Genomic DNA, 21,614 nt, shown 5'->3' with positions numbered 1-21,614 from the left:
ACAGAGAAGTTTACGAGGGATTGCGAAAATAATCCAAATCGGTGAAGCGAAATGAAAATTAAAAACTAACAATTACAATTATTTTATCATTATATATTTTATTTCTTTGAATGATCATAGGTGAGGCACTGCCTCCCCTGCCCGCACGTGACTGTACTATACATATGTGTGACGGTTGTCATTGTTCCCTCCTGTGACAGAATACAGTGGACAAGCTGATAAAGAAGACCAACCTGGCTCTGCTGGTAGGCACCAACAGCTGGAGAGACCAGTTCATCGAGGCCATCACCGTCAGCGCAGGTGAGAACTAAGCACAGTAGCTTGATACGTGTTAATAATTAAAGTGAGGAGTTTCGGTTAGGTAACATTGAGGCAATCAGCTCACTAAAGGCTGCCGCCTGACTGTAAAGGTCAGACAATCTGTCGGCTTCAAGAGGTGCAACTTTCCCCAAGTCTTGTTAGGGTGTTGTTGCTCGGCAACCGGGGAAAGCGAGTTAGCCGAGAAATCATCTTAACAAAATGATTATTCCGCCTCCGAGGAGCTTAGCCCGCTGACACGCACTGTAACTGATGTTTCAATCTCAATGCAATGAAGCTGTGCTGCTAACAAATCACACATATTACATGTAATGTGTGCAGTATTTGAGGCACGGTTATACAGACGTGCAATAAAAGGTAACAAAGTTGATGAAATAAAACGTACCGCAATTGACCAAAATGAGAGATGATCACGTTAAAATTTGGTTTGCGTGTGAATGTCCTGTGTGGGATATGCAGTAGATTTTGTACTGGAGAGGAGAGACCCATGGAAATTCTGGGAAATCCGGGGAATATTGGGAAAGGGGAACTCGTTTTGCGTTCGATATATCGGAAGAGTAGTGTGTGTGGATGGTTTAATGGTCGGAATCGGGTAAAGAAAATGCCGCAAAAGTTTGAGAATTGTGGGCATTGTAGAACAATGAATATGTCCATTCATTTGAAATGGGAATTTCCTGGAAATTTGGGGATTTTCGGGAAAACCGGGAATTTTTCAAAACATCAATACAAGCACAATTGTCCCGGATAATATGAAAGGGTTGGTGTTGGAATTGGTTGAAAAACTTTGACGTAGTAACAGTTTGAATTGAGAAATTCCTGCAATTTTACAAAAACCGGGAATTTGTGCAGGGTAAAAAAAATACTAACCTTTGTTGTCCCAACTAAGTGGTTTGGTAGGAAACGGTGGAATAAACGTGGACTGTGAAAACGCTCCAGGAGGAGGTGAAAAAAGGGCTTTGCAAAACCAGGAATCCCTGGAATTGTTTTAAATTTGGAAAACGATTGCCCAGGTGAGTGGGGTGTGTGGATGGTGGAACGGTTCAAATCGGATGAGAAATGCGGGATATGTCAGTTCAGTATTCAACACAATATAAATTATATTGATATATTTTCAAAAGTTACAAAAGCTCTTCTTGGCTGCTGACACCCATCCATTCATCCATCCATCCATCTTCTTCCGCTTATCCAAGGTCAGGTCGCGGGGGCAGCAGCCTAAGCATAGAAGCCCAGACTCCCCTCTCCCCAGCCACTTCGTCTAGCTCTTCCCGGGGGATCCCGAGGCGTTCGCAGGCCAGCCGGGAGACATAACCTTCCCAACGTGTCCTGGGTCTTCCCCGTGCCCTCCTACCGGTTGGACGTGCCCTAAACACCTCCCTAGGGAGGCGTTCGGGTGGCATCCTGACCAGATGCCCGAACCACCTCATCTGACTCCTCTCTATGTGGAGGAGCAGTGGCTTTAATTTGAGTTCCTCCCGGATGGAGAGGAACTCTCTGACATACGACTTATTAAAGAAAATGTTGAATACTTAATTGGAACAATTGTTTATCGATTATATAGGAATCCAAAATCCCCCCCTATCTCCCCATATTTCCTCATCTTGTTGATGTAGATCATATATCATATATGCTGTACAGATTTACTTTAGAAAAGATAAATGTTGCATACTTCTCCCGAACCTGAGGAAACACGGGGAAACGGGACACACAGCTCGTGACGTGGGAACAAAGGTAGGCCGCAGGGAGGAACACAAGACAATGAACACGGAGGGGGAGAGACACATAGAGAGCAAGAGTGCATAGAGCTTGATAGGTTCGGCTTACTGTCCAGGACAGGTCACTACGTTCTGGCACAGGATTGCAGGTTGCGCTGTCTTAAGAAGACCGGAGAGCTCATCAGCGACAGGTGTGTAGAGTCGGATTGATTGGTGATTGAATGCAGCTGCTTGCTGCAGCTGCTTGCTGCAGCCGCGGCGCGCTCTTGGAGGTGCACCCAGCGCAGCGCATTGATGAATGCGCACTGGAGTGCGCTCGGGCCGTGGTAATTTTAACAAAAAATCTTACGTGACATTAAACGTTATTTCATATTGCAAGTTTATCCTTAAATAAAATAGTAAACATACAAGACAACTTCTGTTTTATTAGTAAGTAAGCAAACAAAGGCTCGTAATTTATTCTCCTGACATATGCAGTAACATATTGAAAGTGCATACTTTTATAGGCGATATAGTACCAAATATGATTCATTAGTATCGCAGAACTATACTAATACCTGTATACCGTACAACCCTACTTAGGATATAAAAATACAAAACAATTAAAAAGACGTACAAATACAATTAGAGATGTCCGATAATGGCTTTTTTGCCGATATCCGATATTGTCCAACTCTTAATTACCGATACCGATATCAACTGATACTAATTTATCTACAGTCGTGGAATTAACACATTATTATGCCTAATTTTGTTGTGATGCCCCGCTGGATGCATTAAACAATGTAACAAGGTTTTCCAAAAGAAATAAACTCAAGTTCTGGAAAAAATGCTGACATGGCATTGCCATATTTATTATTGAAGTCACAAAGTGCATTATTTTTTTTTAACATGCCTCAAAACAGCAGCTTGGAATTTGTGACATGCTCTCCCTGAGATAATCCTGATACCCATTACAAGTATGGGAAATACTATACTTTGACTTTCACAAAGGTGGGCGGGGTTGAGGTGTGTGGGTTTGGTGGTAGCGGGGGTGTATATTGTAGCGTCCCGGAAGAGTTAGTGCTGCAAGGAGTTCTGGGTATTTGTTCTGTTGTGTTTAAGTTGTGTCACGGTGCGGATGTTCTCCCGAAATGTGTTTGTCATTCTTGTTTGGTGTGGGTTCACAGTGTGGCGCATATTTGTAACAGTCTTAAAGTTGTTTACACGGCCACCCTCAGTGTGACCTGTATGGTTGTTGACCAAGTATGCATGCATTCACTGGTGTGTGTGTGTAAAAGCCGCATATATTATGTAACTAGGCCGGCACGCAAAGGTGCCTTTAAGGTTTATTGGCGCTCTGTACTTTTTGAAACCGATACCGATAGTTTCCGATATTACCTTTTAAAGCATTTATCGGCCGATAATATTATCGGACATCTCTCTCAATCAATCAATCAATGTTTACTTATATAGCCCTAAATCACTAGTGTCTCAAAGGGCTGCACAAACCACCACGACATCCTCGGTAGGCCCACATAAGGGCAAGGAAAACTCACACCCAGTGGGACATTGGTGACAATAATGACCCAGTGGGACGTCGGTGACAATGATGACTATGAGAACCTTAGAGAGGAGGAAAGCAATGGATGTCGAGCGGATCTAACATGATACTGTGAAAGTTCAATCCACAATGGATACAACACAGTCGCGAGAGTCCAGTCCAAAGCGGAGCCAGCAGGAAACCATCCCAAGCGTAGGCGGACCAGCAGCGCAGAGATGTCCCCAGCCGATACACAGGCGAGCAGTACATGGCCACCGGATCGGACCGGACCCCCTCCACACGGGAGAGTGGGACATAGAAGAAAAAGAAAAGAAACGGCAGATCAACTGGTCTAAAAAGGGAGTCTATTTAAAGGCTAGAGTATAGAAATGAGTTTTAAGGTGAGACTTAAATGCTTCTACTGAGGTGGCATCACAAACTGTTACCGGGAGGGTATTCCAGAGTACTGGAGCCCGAACGGAAAATGCTCTATAGCCCGCAGACTTTTTTTGGGCTTTGGGAATCACTAATAAGCCGGAGTCCTTTGAACGCAGATTTCTTGCCGGGACATATGGTACAATACAATCGGCAAGATAAGATGGAGCTAGACCGTGTAGTATTTTATACGTAAGTAGTAAAACCTTAAAGTCACATCTTAAGTGCACAGGAAGCCAGTGCAGGTGAGCCAGTACAGGCGTAATGTGATCAAACTTTCTTGTTCTTGTCAAAAGTCTAGCAGCCGCATTTTGTACCAACTGTAATCTTTTAATGCTAGACATGGGGAGACCCGAAAATAATACGTTACAGTAGTCGAGGCGAGACGTAACAAACGCATGGATAATGATCTCAGCGTCTTTAGTGGACAGAATGGAGCGAATTTTAGCGATGTTACGGAGATGAAAGAAGGCCGTTTTAGTAACGCTTTTAATGTGTGACTCAAAGGAGAGAGTTGGGTCGAAGATAATACCCAGATTCTTTACCGTGTCGCCTTGTTTAATTGTTTGGTTGTCAAATGTTAGAGTTGTATTATTAAATAGAGTTCGGTGTCTAGCAGGACCGATAATCAGCATTTCCGTTTTTTTGGCGTTGAGTTGCAAAAAGTTAGCGGACATCCATTGTTTAATTTCATTAAGACACGCCTCCAGCTGACTACAATCCGGCGTGTTGGTCAGCTTTAGGGGCATGTAGAGTTGGGTGTCATCAGCATAACAGTGAAAGCTAATACCGTATTTGCGTATGATGTCACCTAGCGGCAGCATGTAGATGCTGAAGAGTGCAGGGCCAAGGACCGAACCCTGGGGAACTCCACACGTTACCTTAACGTAGTCCGAGGTCACATTGTTATGGGAGACACACTGCATCCTATCAGTAAGATAAGAGTTAAACCAAGACAGGGCTAAGTCTGACATACCAATTCGTGTTTTGATACGTTCTAATAAAATATTATGATCGACGGTATCGAAAGCAGCGCTAAGATCGAGGAGCAGCAACATAGATGACGCATCAGAATCCATCGTTAGCAATAGATCATTAGTCATTTTTGCGAGGGCTGTCACCGTGGAGTGATTTGCCCTGAAACCGGATTGAAAGGTTTCACATAGATTGTTAGACGCTAAGTGTTCATTTAACTGCTCCGCAACAATTTTTTCAAGGATTTTTGAAATAAAGGGAAGGTGAGACACCGGTCGGTAATTTACCATGAGGTCAGGATCGAGGTTAGGTCTTTTAAGAAGAGGATGAATAACCGCTTTTTTTAATGCTAGGGGAACAGTGCCCGAGGAGAGTGATAAGTTTATAATATTTAGCACTGATGGACCTAATAATACAAAGAGCTCCTTGATCAGTTTCCCAGGAAGAGGGTCAAGTAAACATGTTGTCTGTTTTATTCCATTTACACGTTGTAACAATTCCTCTAATGTTATTTCCTCAAAACGAGAGAAACTATTTTGGAGGGCAGTATCCGCCGTATATACAATCGTGTCAGTGTTAATAGAAACCCGTTGTAGCTGGGACGCATTGTCTTTAATCTCCTTTCTAATGACTTCAATTTTCTTACTAAAGAATTGCATAAAGTCATCAGCTGAGTGGGTTGAGCTACTGGAAGGAGTCCCTTGTTGGGTTAGCGATGCTACCGTACTAAACACAAATTTAGGATCGTTTTTATTACGGTGGATGAGATTTGAGTAATATTTAGCTTTAGCTAAGGTAAGCATGCGTTTATAAGTTATTAAACCATCACTCCATGCTTGATGGTGCACCTCAAGTTTAGTCGTGCGCCATTTGCGTTCCAGCTTTCTACATAATAATTTCTGAGCTTTAGTTTCTTCTGTAAACCACGGGGTGCGCTTTTTTGGAGCCTTTTTTAACTTTAGCGGTGCTATGTTATCAATGGTTTCGCGCAGGGCGTCGTTAAAGTTGTTAGTGAGGTTATCAATAGAGCCCACATACTTTGGGAATGGTGCCATTACCGAGGGCAGTAGGTCAGCAAGAGTTGTCGTTGTGGCTGTATTAATGTTGCGGCTGCTATAGCAGTTATTATTATTATTAGTTTGACGAACATGCGTCTGAACCTCGAATTTTATAAGGTAATGATCGGACAATACTTTAGTACACGGGAGTATCGTAACTTTGGAAACGGTGATGCCCCTGACAAGCACTAGGTCTATCGTATTACCGTTGCGATGCGTGGGTTCATTTATTATTTGTGTGAGACCACAGCTATCAATTACAGTCTGGAGCGCTACGCACGTTGGGTCCGATGGGGTATTCATATGGATATTAAAGTCCCCCATTATGATTATATTATCGGCGTGTGTCACTAGATCAGCAACGAACTCTGAGAATTCATTAATAAAGTCTGAATAGGGCCCTGGGGGGCGGTAGATAACAGCCAGGTGTAGAGGCAGCGGTGTGACAGACCTCATAGTAAGCACCTCAAACGATTTATATTTATTATTTATGTTAGGACTAAGGTTAAAGTTTTCGTTGTATATTAGTGCGACCCCCCCACCCCTTTTGAGCGGACGGGCAATATGCGCATTTGTAAAGTTAGGAGGACATGCCTTATTTAGCGCAAAAAAGTCGTTTGGTTTAAGCCAGGTTTCGCTGAGACCGATGACGTTAAGATTGTTGTCTCTGATAATATCATTAACTAACAACGTTTTAGGAGACAATGATCTTATGTTTAAAAAACCTATATTATAGGTAGTGGGCTGTTTTAGGGAGTTTTTGATCAAATTATCCGTAGTAGCAATATTAATAATGTTGTGTTTATTATGCCCAGTGCATTTAGTATAGTTACGACCATATCTAGGAATTGATACGACAGGAATTTTCCGATTGTTTGATTGTTGCTTTGATAAACTGCACGCATCATGGTTAGCCACCTCAGTAACGGGGATTTTCCGATTGTTTGTTTGTTGCTTTGATAAACTGCACGCATCATAGTTAGCCACCTCAGTAAAACACATGTCCAACTCTGAAACACTCAAAGCAGAAAAAACTTGTTCTAATTTAACTGACTCCTTACCCAGACCAGTAGTCTCGCATTTTCCATTTAAATCCGTCTTCAGGATGGAGGGAAGTGGTGTTCTGTGGGGATTAGCCTTCTGCTTTGTTTTTAGCCCCGCTCGGCATCCGCGTTTCCGATCACACCGCTGGCGTCTGCTCCGTAGACGGCCCCCGCTGCTACTAGACTCCCCTGCTTCACAGGCCGCTGGATGTAGCCGCCGACGTATTCCCATGCTAGTTAGCAAGTCTAGCACGCAAGTGTCTATCAGTCCAAAACGGCCCGATATGTCCACATCCAGAAGTGTCTGGCGGTCGTACGTGATCACGGAGTGACCACGATGTGAGCCAGCCATAAAGTCTGTGGAATTGTCCGGTATTTCTGCCAAATGTTCCATCTTTAGCAGGAGCTCCTCGAGAGCGCAGCCCGTCCGGGCGCCGCCATCTTGGATCTCCAAATACAATACTTAAAGGCCTACTGAAATGAGATTTTCTTATTTAAACGGGGATTGCAGGTCCATTCTATGTGTCAGTCTTGATCATTTCGTGATATTGCCATATTTTTGCTGAAAGGATTTGGTAGAGAACAACGCCGATAAAGTTCGCAACTTTTGGTCACTAATAAAAAAGCCTTGCCTGTACTGGAAGTAGCAGACGATGTGCGCTTGACGTCACTGGTTGTAGTGCTCCTCACATCCTCACATTGTTTATAATCATAGCCACCAGCAGCAAGAGCTATTCGGACCGAGAAAGCGACAATTTCCCCATTAATTTGAGCGAGGATGAAAGATTCGTGGATGAGGAAAGTTAGATTGAAGCACTAAAAAAAAAAAAAAGGCGACGGCTCCAGGCGGCGGCAGTGGTAGCGTTTCAGATGTAATTAGACACATTTACTAGGATAACTATGGAAAATCCCTTATCTGCTTATTGTGGTAATAGTATTTTAGTGAGATTATAAAGTCATACCTGAAAGTCGGATGGCTGCGGTGAACGCCAGTGTCTCTGAGAGAAGCAGAGGAGCCAAGATCACAGCTGCCTTTTTGAGCTGCAGGATGAGGTCGCATAATCCACTCAAGTCTCCGGTAAGAGCCGACTTAATATCACAATTTTCCCATCCAAAAACTAGCTGGTTGACGTAGAGAAACATGTTCGCTTGACCACTCTGTGTTAAAGCTTCACAACAAACAAAGAAACACTGGCTGTGTTTCGGTGCTAAAGGCAGCGGCAATGCACCGCTTTCCACCAACAGCATTCTTCTATGACGTCTCCATTATTAATTGAACAAATTGCAAAAGATTCAGCAACACAGATGTCCAGAATACTGTGTAATTATGCGATGAAAAGAGACGACTTTTAGCCGTGAGTGGTGCTGGGAGAACATGTCCGCTCCAACCAATAACGTCTTAAGCACGCGTGAACATAAGTGCCATCATTCCGCGATGTTTTCAACAAGAAACTCGCGGGAAATTTAGAATTGCAATTTAGTAAACTAAACCGGCTGTATTGGCATGTGTTGCAATGTTAATATTTCATCATTGATATATAAACTATCAGACTGCTTGGTCGGTAGTAGTGGGTTTTATTTAGTAGGCCTTTAAATACGATACTAAAAAAAAGGTCAGTTGTTGACTGATTTTAATCCAAACATTGATTATTTAAAAAAGAAAAAAAAGTAATAAAAATCATTTTTATTTTTTTTAATTCAATTCTCAAAAATTATCAATCGCTTTAGAAATGAAAAAAATTAAAATTTGGTTGTGATTAGATTTTTGGAGCATCCATACTAAGTACTACCTGTACCTAACTATGGTACCTAATTCCAATGGCTGCCGAAGGTAAATATTGACTATTTGATGAAAGGCCAATGAGTGTTTGATCGTCCGCATGGTTCCCTCTGATGACATCCAGTCGGGCAAATGAGCGGACACCTGTGTGAGGAGCTTCCACGCAGGACCTGACGTTAATAGGATTTGTTGACCCTCTGAGTGATTGACACGCTGCTCCTAACGACGGAGGGTTCGTTTGTTTACCGTGGAAGCGACTGTCGAGTTAATGACAGAATCTCTACGGTGGGCCAACTGACAGGCTGACATGACATGAATAAAAACATGAGCCTGTCACACGCACACACTCATTGGGCTGTCATACAGTCGAATCCAAGCTGCCAAACACGAAATTAGCAATTCAGATTGACAAATAACCAATTTAAGATTAGACGATAACAAACGTCAAAAACGTGTATAATTGGATGTCAAAAGAGTGCTCGCTTGCTTTCTCTGAATGTAATCATCTTTAAAAGTGGTACCCAAGTGTTTGTTTGTGTCGTCAGTACGTGCATGCCAAGGGAGTGTGTTTCTTCCCGGCCGGCATAAGACATTAATACGACCTTGATTTTACGTACATGTCCTTTGAAACAACGTTGCAAAATCGTTGTATTTGTAAATATATATAACGTTGGTGTCGAACGTTGGATCCACGTTGTTGGTTGGGAAAGGACCAAAATTTAATGGTCAAATCAATGACGACGTCACAACCTAACATTGAATAAATGTCGTCAAAAAGCATGTTGTTTTAACGTCGTATTCGTTTTGTAAAGTATTGGTTGGGAAATCACCAAAATTCAATGGTCAAATCAACGTAACAACCTGACATTGATTACATGTCGTCAAAAAGCATGTTGTTTCAACGTGGTATTCGTTTTGTAGAATATTGGCTGGGAAATTACCAAATTTCAATGATCGAATAAACGTCAACATTGATTAAACGTCATCAAAAAGCATGTTGTTTCAACGTTGTATTCGTGTTGTAGAATATTGGTTGGGAAATGACCAAATTTCAATGGTCAAATCAATGTCAACATTGATTAAACATTGTCAAAATGTATGTTGTTTCGACATTGTGTTTGTGTTGTAGAGTATTGGTTTGGAAATGACCAAAATTCAATGGTCGAATCAACGTTAGAACCCAACATTGATTAAACTTTGTCTAAAAGCATGTTGTTTAAACAGTATGTTTGAGTTGTAGAATATTGATTGGGAAATGACCAAAATTCAATGGTCGAATCAATGATGTCACAACCTGACATTGAATAAATGTCGTCAAAAAGCATGTTGTTTCAACGTTGTATTCGTGTTGTAGAATATATGTTGGGAAATGACCAAAATTCAATGGTCAAATCAATGTAACAACCTGACATTGATTACATGTTGTCAAAAAGCATGTTGTTTCAATGTTGTATTTGTGTTGTAGAATATTGGTTGGGAAATCACCAAAATTCAATAGTCATATCAATGACGACGTCACAATCTAACATTGAATAAATGTCGTCAAAAAGCATGTTGTTTCAACATTGAATTGGTTTTGTAGAATATTGGCTGGGAAATGACCAAATTTCAATGGTCGAATAAACGTCAACATTGATTAAACGTCATCAAAAATCATGTTGTTTCAACGTTGTATTCGTGTTGTAGAATATTGGTTGGGAAATTTCCAAAATTCAATGGTCGAATCAACGTCAACATTGATTAAACATTGTCAAAAAGCATGTTGTTTCAACGTTGTATTTGTGTTGTAGAATATTGGTTGGGAAATGACCAAAATTCAATGGTCGAATCAACTTCACAACATAACATTGATTAAACGTTGTCAAAAGGCATTTTGTTTGAACGTTGTATTTGTGTTAGAATATTGGTTGGGAAATGACCAAATTTCAATGTTTAATCAACATTGATTAAACATTGTCAAAAAGCACGTCTCGTGTTGTAGGATATTGGTTGGGAAATGACCAAATTTCAATGGTCTAATCAACGTCAGAACCTAACATTGATTAAACGTCGTCAAAAAGCTTGTTGTTTCAACGTTGTATTCGTGTTGTAGAATATTGGTTGGGAAATTACCAAAATTCAATGGTCAAATCAATGGTCAATATTGATTAAACATTGTCAAAAAGCATGTTGGTTCAACGTTGTATTTGTGTTGTAGAATATTGGTTGGGAAATAACCAAAATTCAATGGTCAAAACAATGACGTTACAACCTGACATTGAATAAATGTCGTCAAAAAGCATGTTGTTTCAACGTTGTGTTTGTGTTGTAGAATATTGGCTGGGAAATGACCAAAATTCAATGGTCAAATTATTGTCAACATTGATTAAACATTGTCAAAAAGTATGTCTCGTGTTGTAGAATATTGGTTGGGAAATGACCAAAATTCAATGGTCGAATCAACGTCAGAACCCAACGTTAATTAAACGTTGTCAAAAAGCATGTTGTTTCAACGTTGTATTCGTGTTGTAGAATATTGGTTGGGAAATGACAACAATTCTATGGTCAAATCAACGTCAACATTGATTAAACGTCAAAAAAGCATGTTGTTTCAATGTTAGTTTTGAGTTGCTCAACATCAGGACATAATTCGACAAGTTCTCAAAGCTGTTTCAATGTCTTGTGCCTACTGGGTTCCTTCTACTTGGGATTCAGAGTGTGGTTCACGTCTTGCCGCTTGCCAACAATTCTGCAGTGTTGTCCTATTTCGTACACGCTCGCCTGAAAGCTGACACGGAACTCCGCCGCCGGCTTCATCTTCTGTCCTGGGAAGTGGGTGTAGAGTTGATGGAAGTCTGCTACACACAAATCAACTCTTTTAAAGGGGAACATTATCACAATTTCAGAAGGGTTAAAACCAATAAAAATCAGTTCCCAGTGGCTTATTTTAATTTTCGAAGTTTTTTTCAAAATGTTACATCTCCCGGAATATCCCTAAAAAAAGCTTTAAAGTCCTTGATTTTCGCTATTTGTGATGCCACTGTCCATTTTCCTATGACGTCACATAGCGATTCCAATACAAACAATGGCGAATAGCACAGCAAGATATAGCGACATTAGCTCGGATTCAGACTCGGATTTCAGTGGTTTAAGCAATTAAACGGATTAAGCATGTATTGAAACAGATGGTTGGAGTATGGAGGCAGATAGCAAAACCGAAATTGAAGAAGAAACTGAAGCTATTGACGCTATTCGGCCATGCTAACGCTATTCTGCGTTAGCATCGCTGGTAAAATGTGCAGACCAACCGATCAGAACCTTCGCATTGACACTGGATCAATAAGTCAATAACAACAACACTCACCTTTGTGATTTCGTTGACTTTATCGTTGGGAATGCATCTGGTTTGAGTGTCGCAGGATATCCAGACATTCTTGCCATCTCTGTAGTAGCATCGCCGGTAAAAACCAAACGAGGGACTTTCGCATCTCTTGACACCTGAGCAACTTACATCCGTCGATTGGTAAGTGTTTTTTTGGCATTAAATGTGGATGGAGGGAAAGGCTAGATGTAAATATAGCTACAAATGAGGCATAATGCACATAGCTAGCCTAAATAGCATGTTAGCATCGATTAGTATGCCGTGCTAATCGATGCACATTCTATGTAAATCAACTTGAATCCGTCCATGATCATGTTGTTACACCCTCCGACAACACACCGACGAGGCATGATGTCTCCAAGGTACCAGCAAACAGTCGAAAAAACAGAAAATAACAGAGCTGATTAGACTCGATGTGGTAGGTAAATATGCCGTTGACGACCAATGTGACGTCATGTTCTGACGTCGTCGCTGAGAGAGCGATAAACAGAAAGGCGTTTAATTGGCCAAAATTCACCCATTTGGAGTTCGGAAATCGGTTAAAAAAATAGATGGTCTTTTTTCTGCAACATCAAGGTATATATTGACGTTTACATAGGTCTGGTGATAATGTTCCCCTTTAACAACACAACTGTACAACATCCCAAAGCGTTTCAAGATAATTGATTATTGGATTTTTCGGAGATTCAATGCACAGTTGTTTAAAAGTGCAGAATACCACTTACGTATGTGTATATGTACAGTGGGGCAAAAAATGTATTTAGTCAGCCACCGATTGTGCAGGTTCTCCCACTTAAAATGATGACAGAGGTCTGTAATTTTTATTATAGGTACACTTCAACTGTGAGAGACAGAATGTGAAAAAAAATGCAGGAATTCACATTGTTGGAATTTTAAATAATTTATTTGTAAATTATGGTGGAAAATAAGTATTTGGTCAACCATTCAAAGCTCTCACTGATGGAAGAAGGTTTTGGCTCAAAATCTCACGATACATGGCCCCATTCATTCTTTCTTTACACGGATCATTCGTCCTGTCCCCTTAACAGAAAAACAGCCCCAAAGCATGATGTTCCCCCCCCATGCTTCACAGTAGGTGTGGTGTTCTTGGGATGCAACTCAGTATTCTTCTTCCTCCAAACACGACGAGTTGAGTTTATACCAAAAAGTTCTATTTTGCTTTCATCTGACCACATGACATTCTCCCAATCCTCTGCTGTATCATCCATGTATCCAAATAGCGCGGTTACTAATGTTTAGCTATTTGTTTGAGAATAGTCAGAGCAGTAAGTCGGACACGTTTCCAGTGAGGGTTGGACTCCACCAAGGGTGCCCTTTGTCACCGATTCTGTTCATAACTTTTATGGACAGAATTTCTAGGCGCAGTCAGGGCGTTGAGGGGTTCCGGTTTGGTGGCCGCGGGATTAGGTCTCTGCTTTTTGCAGACGATGTGGTCTTGATGGCTTCATCTGGCCGGGATCTTCAGCTCTCACTGGATCGGTTCGCAGCCGAGTGTGAAGCGGCCGGAATGAGAATCAGCACCTCCAAATCCGAGTCCATGGTTCTCACCCGGAAAAGGGTAGAGTGCCATCTCCGGGTTGGGGAGGAGACTCTGCCCCAATTGGAGGAGTTCAAGTACCTAGGAGTCTTGTTCACGAGTGGGGGAAGAGTGGATCGTGAGATCGACAGGCGGATCGGTGCGGCGTCTTCAGTAATGCGGACGCTGTACCGTTCCGTTGGTGAAGAAGGAGCTGAGCCGGAAGGCAAAGCTCTCAATTTACCGATCGATCTACGTTCTCATCCTCACATATGGTCATGAACTTTGGGTTATGACCGAAAGGACAAGATCACGGGTACAAGCGGCCGAAATGAGCGGGGCTCTCCCTTAGAGATAGAGTGAGAAGCTCTGTCATCCGGGAGGAACTCAAAGTAAAGGCGCTGCTTCTTCACATCGAGGGGAGCCAGATGAGGTGATTCGGGCATCTGGTCAGGATGCCACCCGAACGCCTCCCGAGGGAGGTGTTTAGGGCACGTCCAACTGGTAGGAGGCCACGGGGAAGACCCAGGACACGTTGGGAAGACTATGTCTCCCGGCTGGCCTGGGAACGCCTCAGGATCCCCCGGGAAGAGCTGGGCGAAGTGGCTGGAGAGAGGGAAGTCTGGGCTTCCCTGCTTAGGCTGCTACCCCCGCGACCCGACCTCGGATAAGCGGAAGAAGATGGATGGATGGATGGATGAATATTTGTTTGAGAAACTTTCTGATATTTTTTGGCGTCCTGTGGTTAAAAAACACAACCTAAGGGAAGCTCCAAGTGCACAAACCAAGGTCCGTTTGTGTGGGTTCAGTGTCGATGGACTGACCCTCACCTCATTAATGGACCAAAATCCAACCACTCTGATTAAAAGCATCGCCACTACTTGACGGTGCTAATTTCACAATAAAAGCCCACTATTAAAACAGCGCAGTCGCACCCCGATCAGACAACATTGTCACACTCACGCTGTGACTCCCGGCGGACGGCCGCACTTCCAATTAACACGTACTGCAGCCGTACTGAGGGGCGTCTCTCTGCGCTGACCTTCTCCTCGCTCACGCATCCCAGCTTAATGAGATGATTAGTGTCGTGTTCTCGCCCTGAAAAAGGAAACGTTTATTTTTAAGCACATAAAAGTTCACGCTTAAATTGGAGCGTCCTGCTAAGAGTGCAATCGTCAGCTGTGTGACTTGTGTCCAGTGTTTTTACTCAACAAACCGAAATGATTTACTCAGTTCAAGCATACTTTTTGGCATTATTGACACAAACCCCGTTTCCATATGAGTTGGGAAATTGTGTTAGATGTAAATATAAACGGAATACAATGATTTGCAAATCCTTTTCAACTCATATTCAATTGAATGACTACAAAGACAAGATATTTGATGTTCAAACTCATAAACTTTGTTTTTTTTTTTAAAGTAATAATTAACTTAAAATTTCATGGTTGCAACACGTGCCAAAGTAGTTGGGTAAGGGCATGTTCACCACTGTGTTACATCACCTTTTCGTTTAACAACACTCAATAAACGTTTGGGAACTGAGGAAACTAATTGTTGAAGCTTTGAAAGTGGAATTCTTTCCCATTCTTGTTTTATGTAGAGCTTCAGCCGTTCAACAGTCCGGGGTCTTTGCTGACGTATTTTAGGCTTCATAATGCGCCACACATTTTCGTTGCGAGACAGGTCTGGACTGCAGGCGGGCCAGAAAAGTACCCGCACTCTTTTTTTACGAAGCCACACTGTTGTAACACGTGCTGAATGTGGCTTGGCATTGTCTTGCTGAAATAAGCAGGAGCGTCCATAAAAAAGACGGCGCTTAGATGGCAGCATATGTTGTTCTAAAACCTGTATGTACCTTTCAGCATTAATGGTGCCTTCACAGATGTGTAAGTTACCCATACCTTGGGCACTAATGCACCCCCTTACCATCACAGATGCTGGTTTTTCGTCGATAACAGTCTGGATGGTTCGCTTCCCCTTTGGTCCGGATGACATGATGTCGAATATTTCCAAAAACAATTTGAAATGTGGACTCGTCAGACCACAGAACACTTTTCCACTTTGCATCAGTCCATCATAGATGATCTCGGGCCCAGAGAAGCCGGCCACATTTCTGGATGTTGTTGATAAATGGCTTTCGCTTTGCATTGTAGAGCTTTAACTTGCACTTACAGATGTAGCGATGAACTGTATTTAGTGTCAGTGGTTTTTTGTAAGTGTTCCTGAGCCCATGTGGTGATATCCTTTAGAGATTGATGTCGGTTTTTCATACAGTGCCGTCAGAGGGATCTATGGTCACGGTCATTCAATGTTGGTTTCTGGCCATGCTTCTTACGTGGAGTGATTTCTCCAGATTCTCTGAACCTTTTGATGATATTATGGAGCGTAGATATTGAAATCCCTAAATTTCTTGCAATTGCACTTTGAGAAACGTTGTTCTTAAACTGTTTGACTATTTGCTCACGCAGCTGTGGACAAAGGGGTGTACCTCGCCCCATCCTTTCTTGTGAAAGACTGAGCATTTTTTGGGAAGCTGTTTTTATACCCAATCATCGCACCCACCTGTTCCCAATTAGCCTGCAAACCTGTGGAATGATCCAAATAAGTGTTTGATGAGCATTCCTCAACTTTATCAGTATTTATTGGCACCTTTCCCAACTTCTTTGTCTCGTGTTGCTGGCATTAAATAAAAATTAAAGATAATGACTATTTGCGGAAAAACATGTTTATCAGTTTGAACATCAAATATGTTGTCTTTGTAGCATATTCAACTGAATATGGGTCGAAAATTATTCACAAATCAGTGTATTCTGTTTATATTTACATCCAACACAATTTCCCAACTCATATGGAAACGGGGTTTGTAGTTTTTCATGCCAAAGTTCATGCTGCTCCTTCATGCCATAGATTCATGCTCGCTTTCCTGTCAAGTAAGTTTTGTTTAATGTCCATAGTTCTGTCTAAGTTGTGTTTTCCCCTCGTCCGCCTTTTTGTTTGTTCCGTTTTTGATATTCAAGATTAAATCATGTTTTTACTTGCAACAAGCCTTGTCCGGTCAAGTCCGTTTGCATCTTGGGAAAACCACCCCCACCACCCCGTCATGATAGAATGTCGCCAGCAAAACGTTTTCCCGCAACAGACTTTGAGGTAATGGAGGAAGACACTGTGGAGGTGTTACATGCCTTGGAGCATCGGGGCCTAATGTGGGGTCCGAGCGGCAAGTTGATCCCGATCAGCTCCGTGTGGCCCGGCCGGGGACGTTGTCGTGTCGCCCCAGTGCCGGAAGTCGAAAGCCGTCAGGAAAGGCTTCTCCAAGCCGGCAGGACGCGTCGTTTCTGCAAGCTACTCCTCCTCCGGGCCGAAGCAAGCTGCAGATGGCCCGGCCTCGCCCTGATGACGTCACGCCGCCTGGTAATGACGTCGCAGACCAGGATTTTTTTTTTCCCCTGAACTCTTTTTCTTGTCAGCCGCTACCAAAACACTCTAATTCCCTGACAAAACACTATCAAGACATGTTTATGGAAGTTAGAGCTAATCATTCCAAGTCATTTAAGTTTCCACGCCTGCGACAACCATGCGCCCACCTCCCCGTAGACCAGTGGTTCTCAAATGGGGGTACTTGAAGGTATGCCAAGGGGTACGTGAGATTTTTAAAAAACATTCTAAAAATACCAAAACCGTATTTCCTTGAATTGCCGCAGGGTCAAACTCGCTTCCCAAAATAATTAGCGCATGCTTAGTATTACCGCCTGGTCAAACTCGTGACGTCACGAGTGACACTTCCGCTGTCATCATTTTCAAAATGGAGGAGGCTGATTTCAATACCGGTAATTTGAAATCGCATAAAGGGAAGAAGATTAAGAGCTATTCAGGAGGATTTAAGGTCCAAGCTTACATCACACTCAAATTTTTACTGCATACATTTGGTAAGTGCCGGAGTGAGAAGAGGTTTTAAAATAATTAGCGCATGCTTACTTTTACCGCATGCCTTTGGTAAGAGCAGGAGTGAGAAGAGGTTTTAAGGTAATTAGCGCGCCGGCGGCAATTCAAGAAAATACGGTAACTTAAAAAAGCTTTATAAATGTATTTATTGAAGAATACTTCAACAAAATATGAATGTGAGTTCATAAACTGTGAAAAAAACAATGCAAATATTCAGTGTTGACAGCTAGATTTTTTGTGGATATGTTCCATAAATATTGATGTTAAAGATGTATTTTTTGTGAAGAAATGTTTAGAATGAAGTTGATGAATCCAGATGGATCTCTAGTACAATCCCCAAAGAGGACACTTTAAGTTGATGATTACTTCTATGTGTAGAAATCTTTATTTATAATTGAATCACTTGTTTATTTTTCAACAAGTTTTTAGTTATTTGTATATCTTATTTTACAAATAGTTCAAGAAAGACCACTATTTTAATAAATCAGAAACTGATGACTTAGTGCTGTATTTTACTTCTATACCTCCTTTTTTATACTTTGCTCTGATTAGGGTGTGCTCTAATTAAAAAAAATGTTCACAGGGGGTATATCCATCCATCCATCCATCCATCATCTTCCGCTTATCCGAGGTCGGGTCGCGGGGGCAGCAGCCTAAGCAGGGAAGCCCAGACTTCCCTATCTCCAGCCACTTCGTCTAGCTCTTCCCGGGGGATCCCGAGGCGTTCCCAGGCCAGCCGGGAGACATAGTCTTTCCAACGTGTCCTGGGTCTTCCCCGTGGCCTCCTACCAGCTGGACGTGCCCTAAACACATCCCTAGGGAGGCGTTCGGGTGGCATCCTGACCAGATGCCCGAACCACCTCATCTGGCTCCTCTCGATGTGGAGGAGCAGCGGCTTTACGTTGAGCTCCTCCCGGATGGCAGAGCTTCTCACCCTATCTCTAAGGGAGAGCCCCGCCACCCGGCGGAGGAAACTCATTTCGGCCGCTTGTACCCGTGATCTTATCCTTTCGGTCATGACCCAAAGCTCATGACCATAGGTGAGGATGGGAACGTAGATCGACCGGTAAATTGAGAGCTTTGCCTTCCGGCTCAGCTCCTTCTTCACCACAACGGATCGATACAACGTCCGCATTACTGAAGACGCCGCACCGATCCGCCTGTCGATCTCACGATCCACTCTTCCCCCACTCGTGAACAAGACTCCTAGGTACTTGAACTCCTCCACTTGGGGCAGGGTCTCCTCCCCAACCCGGAGATGGCACTCCACCCTTTTCCGGGCGAGAACCATGGACTCGGACTTGAAGGTGCTGATTCTCATTCCGGTCGCTTCACACTCGGCTGCGAACCGATCCAGTGAGAGCTGAAGATCCCGGCCAGATGAAGCCATCAGGACTACATCATCTGCAAAAAGCAGAGACCTAATCCCGTGGCCACCAAACCGGAACCCCTCAACGCCTTGGCTGCGCCTAGAAATTCTGTCCATAAAAGTTATGAACAGAATCGGTGACAAAGGACAGCCTTGGCGGAGTCCAACCTTCACTGGAAACGTGTCCGACTTACTAACAGCAATGCGGACCAAGCTCTGACACTGATCATACAGGGAGCGGACTGCCACAATAAGACATTCCGATACCCCATACTCTCTGAGCACTCCCCACAGGACTTCCCGAGGGACACGGTCGAATGCCTTCTCCAAGTCCACAAAGCACATGTAGACTGGTTGGCAAACTCCCATGCACCCTCAAGAACCCTGCCGAGAGTATAGAGCTGGTCCACAGTTCCACGACCAGGACGAAAACCACACTGTTCCTCCTGAATCCGAGGTTCGACTATCCGGCGAAGCCTCCTCTCCAGTACACCTGAATAAACCTTACCGGGAAGGCTGAGGAGTGTGATCCCACGATAGTTGGAACACACCCTCCGGTCCCCCTTCTTAAAGAGAGGGACCACCACCCCGGTCTGCCAATCCAGAGGTACCGCCCCCGATGTCCACGCGATGCTGCAGAGTCTTGTCAACCAAGACAGCCCCACAGCATCCAGAGCCTTAAGGAACTCCGGGCGGATCTCATCCACCCCCGGGGCCTTGCCGCCGAGGAGCTTTTTAACTACCTCAGCGACCTCAGCCCCAGAAATAGGAGAGTCCACTACAGATTCCCCAGGCACCGCTTCCTCAAAGAAAGACGTGTTGGTGGGATTGAGGAGGTCTTGGAAGTATTCCCTCCACCGATCCACAACATCCGCAGTCGAAGTCAGCAGAACACCATCCGCACCATACACGGTGTTGATAGTGCACTGCTTCCCCTTCCTGAGGCGCCGTATGGTGGTCCAGAATCGCTTCGAAGCCGTCCGGAAGTCGTTTTCCATGGCTTCCCCGAACTCTTCCCATGTCCGAGTTTTTGCCTCCGCGACCGCTAAAGCTGCACACCGCTTGGCCCGTCGGTACCCGTCCACTGCCTCCGGAGTCCTATGAGCCAAAAGAACTCGATAGGACTCCTTCTTCAGCTTGACAGGGGTATATATCACTGAAAAAGTTTGAGAACCACTGTTTCCCCCCGGCTCAAAGCCTGTACGTTGGAGTTCAACCCGGTGGACGAAAGGGTAGCCTCCCTCCGCCTTCGGGTGGGGGGACGGGTCCTGACTGTTGTTTGTGCGTATGCACCAAACAGCAGTTCAGAGTACCCACCCTTTTTGGGAACACTCGAGGGAGTACTGGAAAGTGCTCCCCCGGGTGATTCCCTTGTCCTACTGGGAGACTTCAACGCTCACGTTGGCAACGACAGTGAAACCTGGAGAGGCGTGATTGGAAGAATGGCCGCCCGGATCTGAACCCGAGTGGTGTTTTGTTATTGGACTTTTGTGCTCGTCACAGTTTGTCGATAACAAACACCATGTTCAAACATAAGGGTGTCCATATGTGCACTTGGCACCAGGACACCCTAGGCCGCAGTTCCATGATCGACTTTGTAGTTGTGTCATCGGATTTGCGGCCTCATGTTTTGGACACTCGGGTGAAGAGAGGGGCGGAGCTTTCTACCGATCACCACCTGGTGGTGAGTTGGCTGCGATGGTGGGGGAGGATGCCGGACAGACCTGGGAGGCCCAAACGCATTGTGAGGGTCTGCTGGGAACGTCTGGCAGAGTCTCCTGTCAGACAAAGTTTCAATTCCCACCTCCGGAAGAACTTTGAACATGTCACGAGGGAGGTGCTGGACATTGAGTCCGAGTGGACCATGTTCCGCACCTCTATTGTCGAGGCGGCAGATCGGAGCTGTGGCCGCAAGGTAGTTGGTGCCTGTCGGGGCGGCAATCCTAAAACCCCTTGGTGGACACCAGCGGTGAGGGATGCCGTCAAGCTGAAGAAGGAGTCCTATCGGGTCCTTTTGGCTCATAGGACTCCGGAGGCAGTGGACAGGTACCGACAGGCCAAGCGGTGTGCAGCTTCAGCGGTCGCGGAGGCAAAAACTCGGACATGGGAAGAGTTCGGGGAAGCCATGGAAAACGACTTCCGGACGGCTTCGAAGCGATTCTGGACCACCGTCCGCCGCCTCAGGAAGGGGAAGCAGTGCACTATCAACACCGTGTATGGTGCGGATGGTGTTCTGCTGACCTCGACTGCGGATGTTGTGGATAGGTGGAAGGAATACTTCGAAGACCTCCTCAATCCCACCAACACGTCTTCCTATGAGGAAGCAGTGCCTGGGGAATCTGTGGTGGACTCTCCTATTTCTGGGGCTGAGGTCGCTGAGGTAGTTAAAAAGCTCCTCGGTGGCAAGGCCCCAGGGGTGGATGAGATCCGCCCGGAGTTCCTTAAGGCTCTGGATGCTGTGGGGCTGTCTTGGTTGACAAGACTTTGCAGCATCGTGTGGACATCGGGGGCGGTACCTCTGGATTGGCAGACCGGGGTGGTGGTTCCTCTCTTTAAGAAGGG

At 44.2% G+C, this 21,614-nt stretch overlaps 1 protein-coding gene across 2 annotated transcripts in view; it reads left to right on the top strand.

Annotated features, from left to right (window-relative positions):
* slc8a1b (solute carrier family 8 member 1b) overlaps nt 1-21,614 on the top strand; it is a 327,899-nt gene that overhangs the window by 282,679 nt on the left and 23,606 nt on the right. For both annotated transcript variants that reach the window (XM_061911287.1, XM_061911286.1), the window contains exon 7: nt 201-300. In XM_061911287.1, coding sequence (XP_061767271.1) covers nt 201-300 — 100 coding nt within the window. The remainder of the gene's footprint in view (nt 1-200; nt 301-21,614) is intronic.

Source organism: Nerophis ophidion, linkage group LG09 (assembly GCF_033978795.1).
Source record: "Nerophis ophidion isolate RoL-2023_Sa linkage group LG09, RoL_Noph_v1.0, whole genome shotgun sequence".
Lineage (NCBI taxonomy): Eukaryota > Metazoa > Chordata > Actinopteri > Syngnathiformes > Syngnathidae > Nerophis > Nerophis ophidion.
Note: the sequence above shows the minus strand (reverse complement) of the source record. Positions and strands in the feature narration are given on the sequence as shown.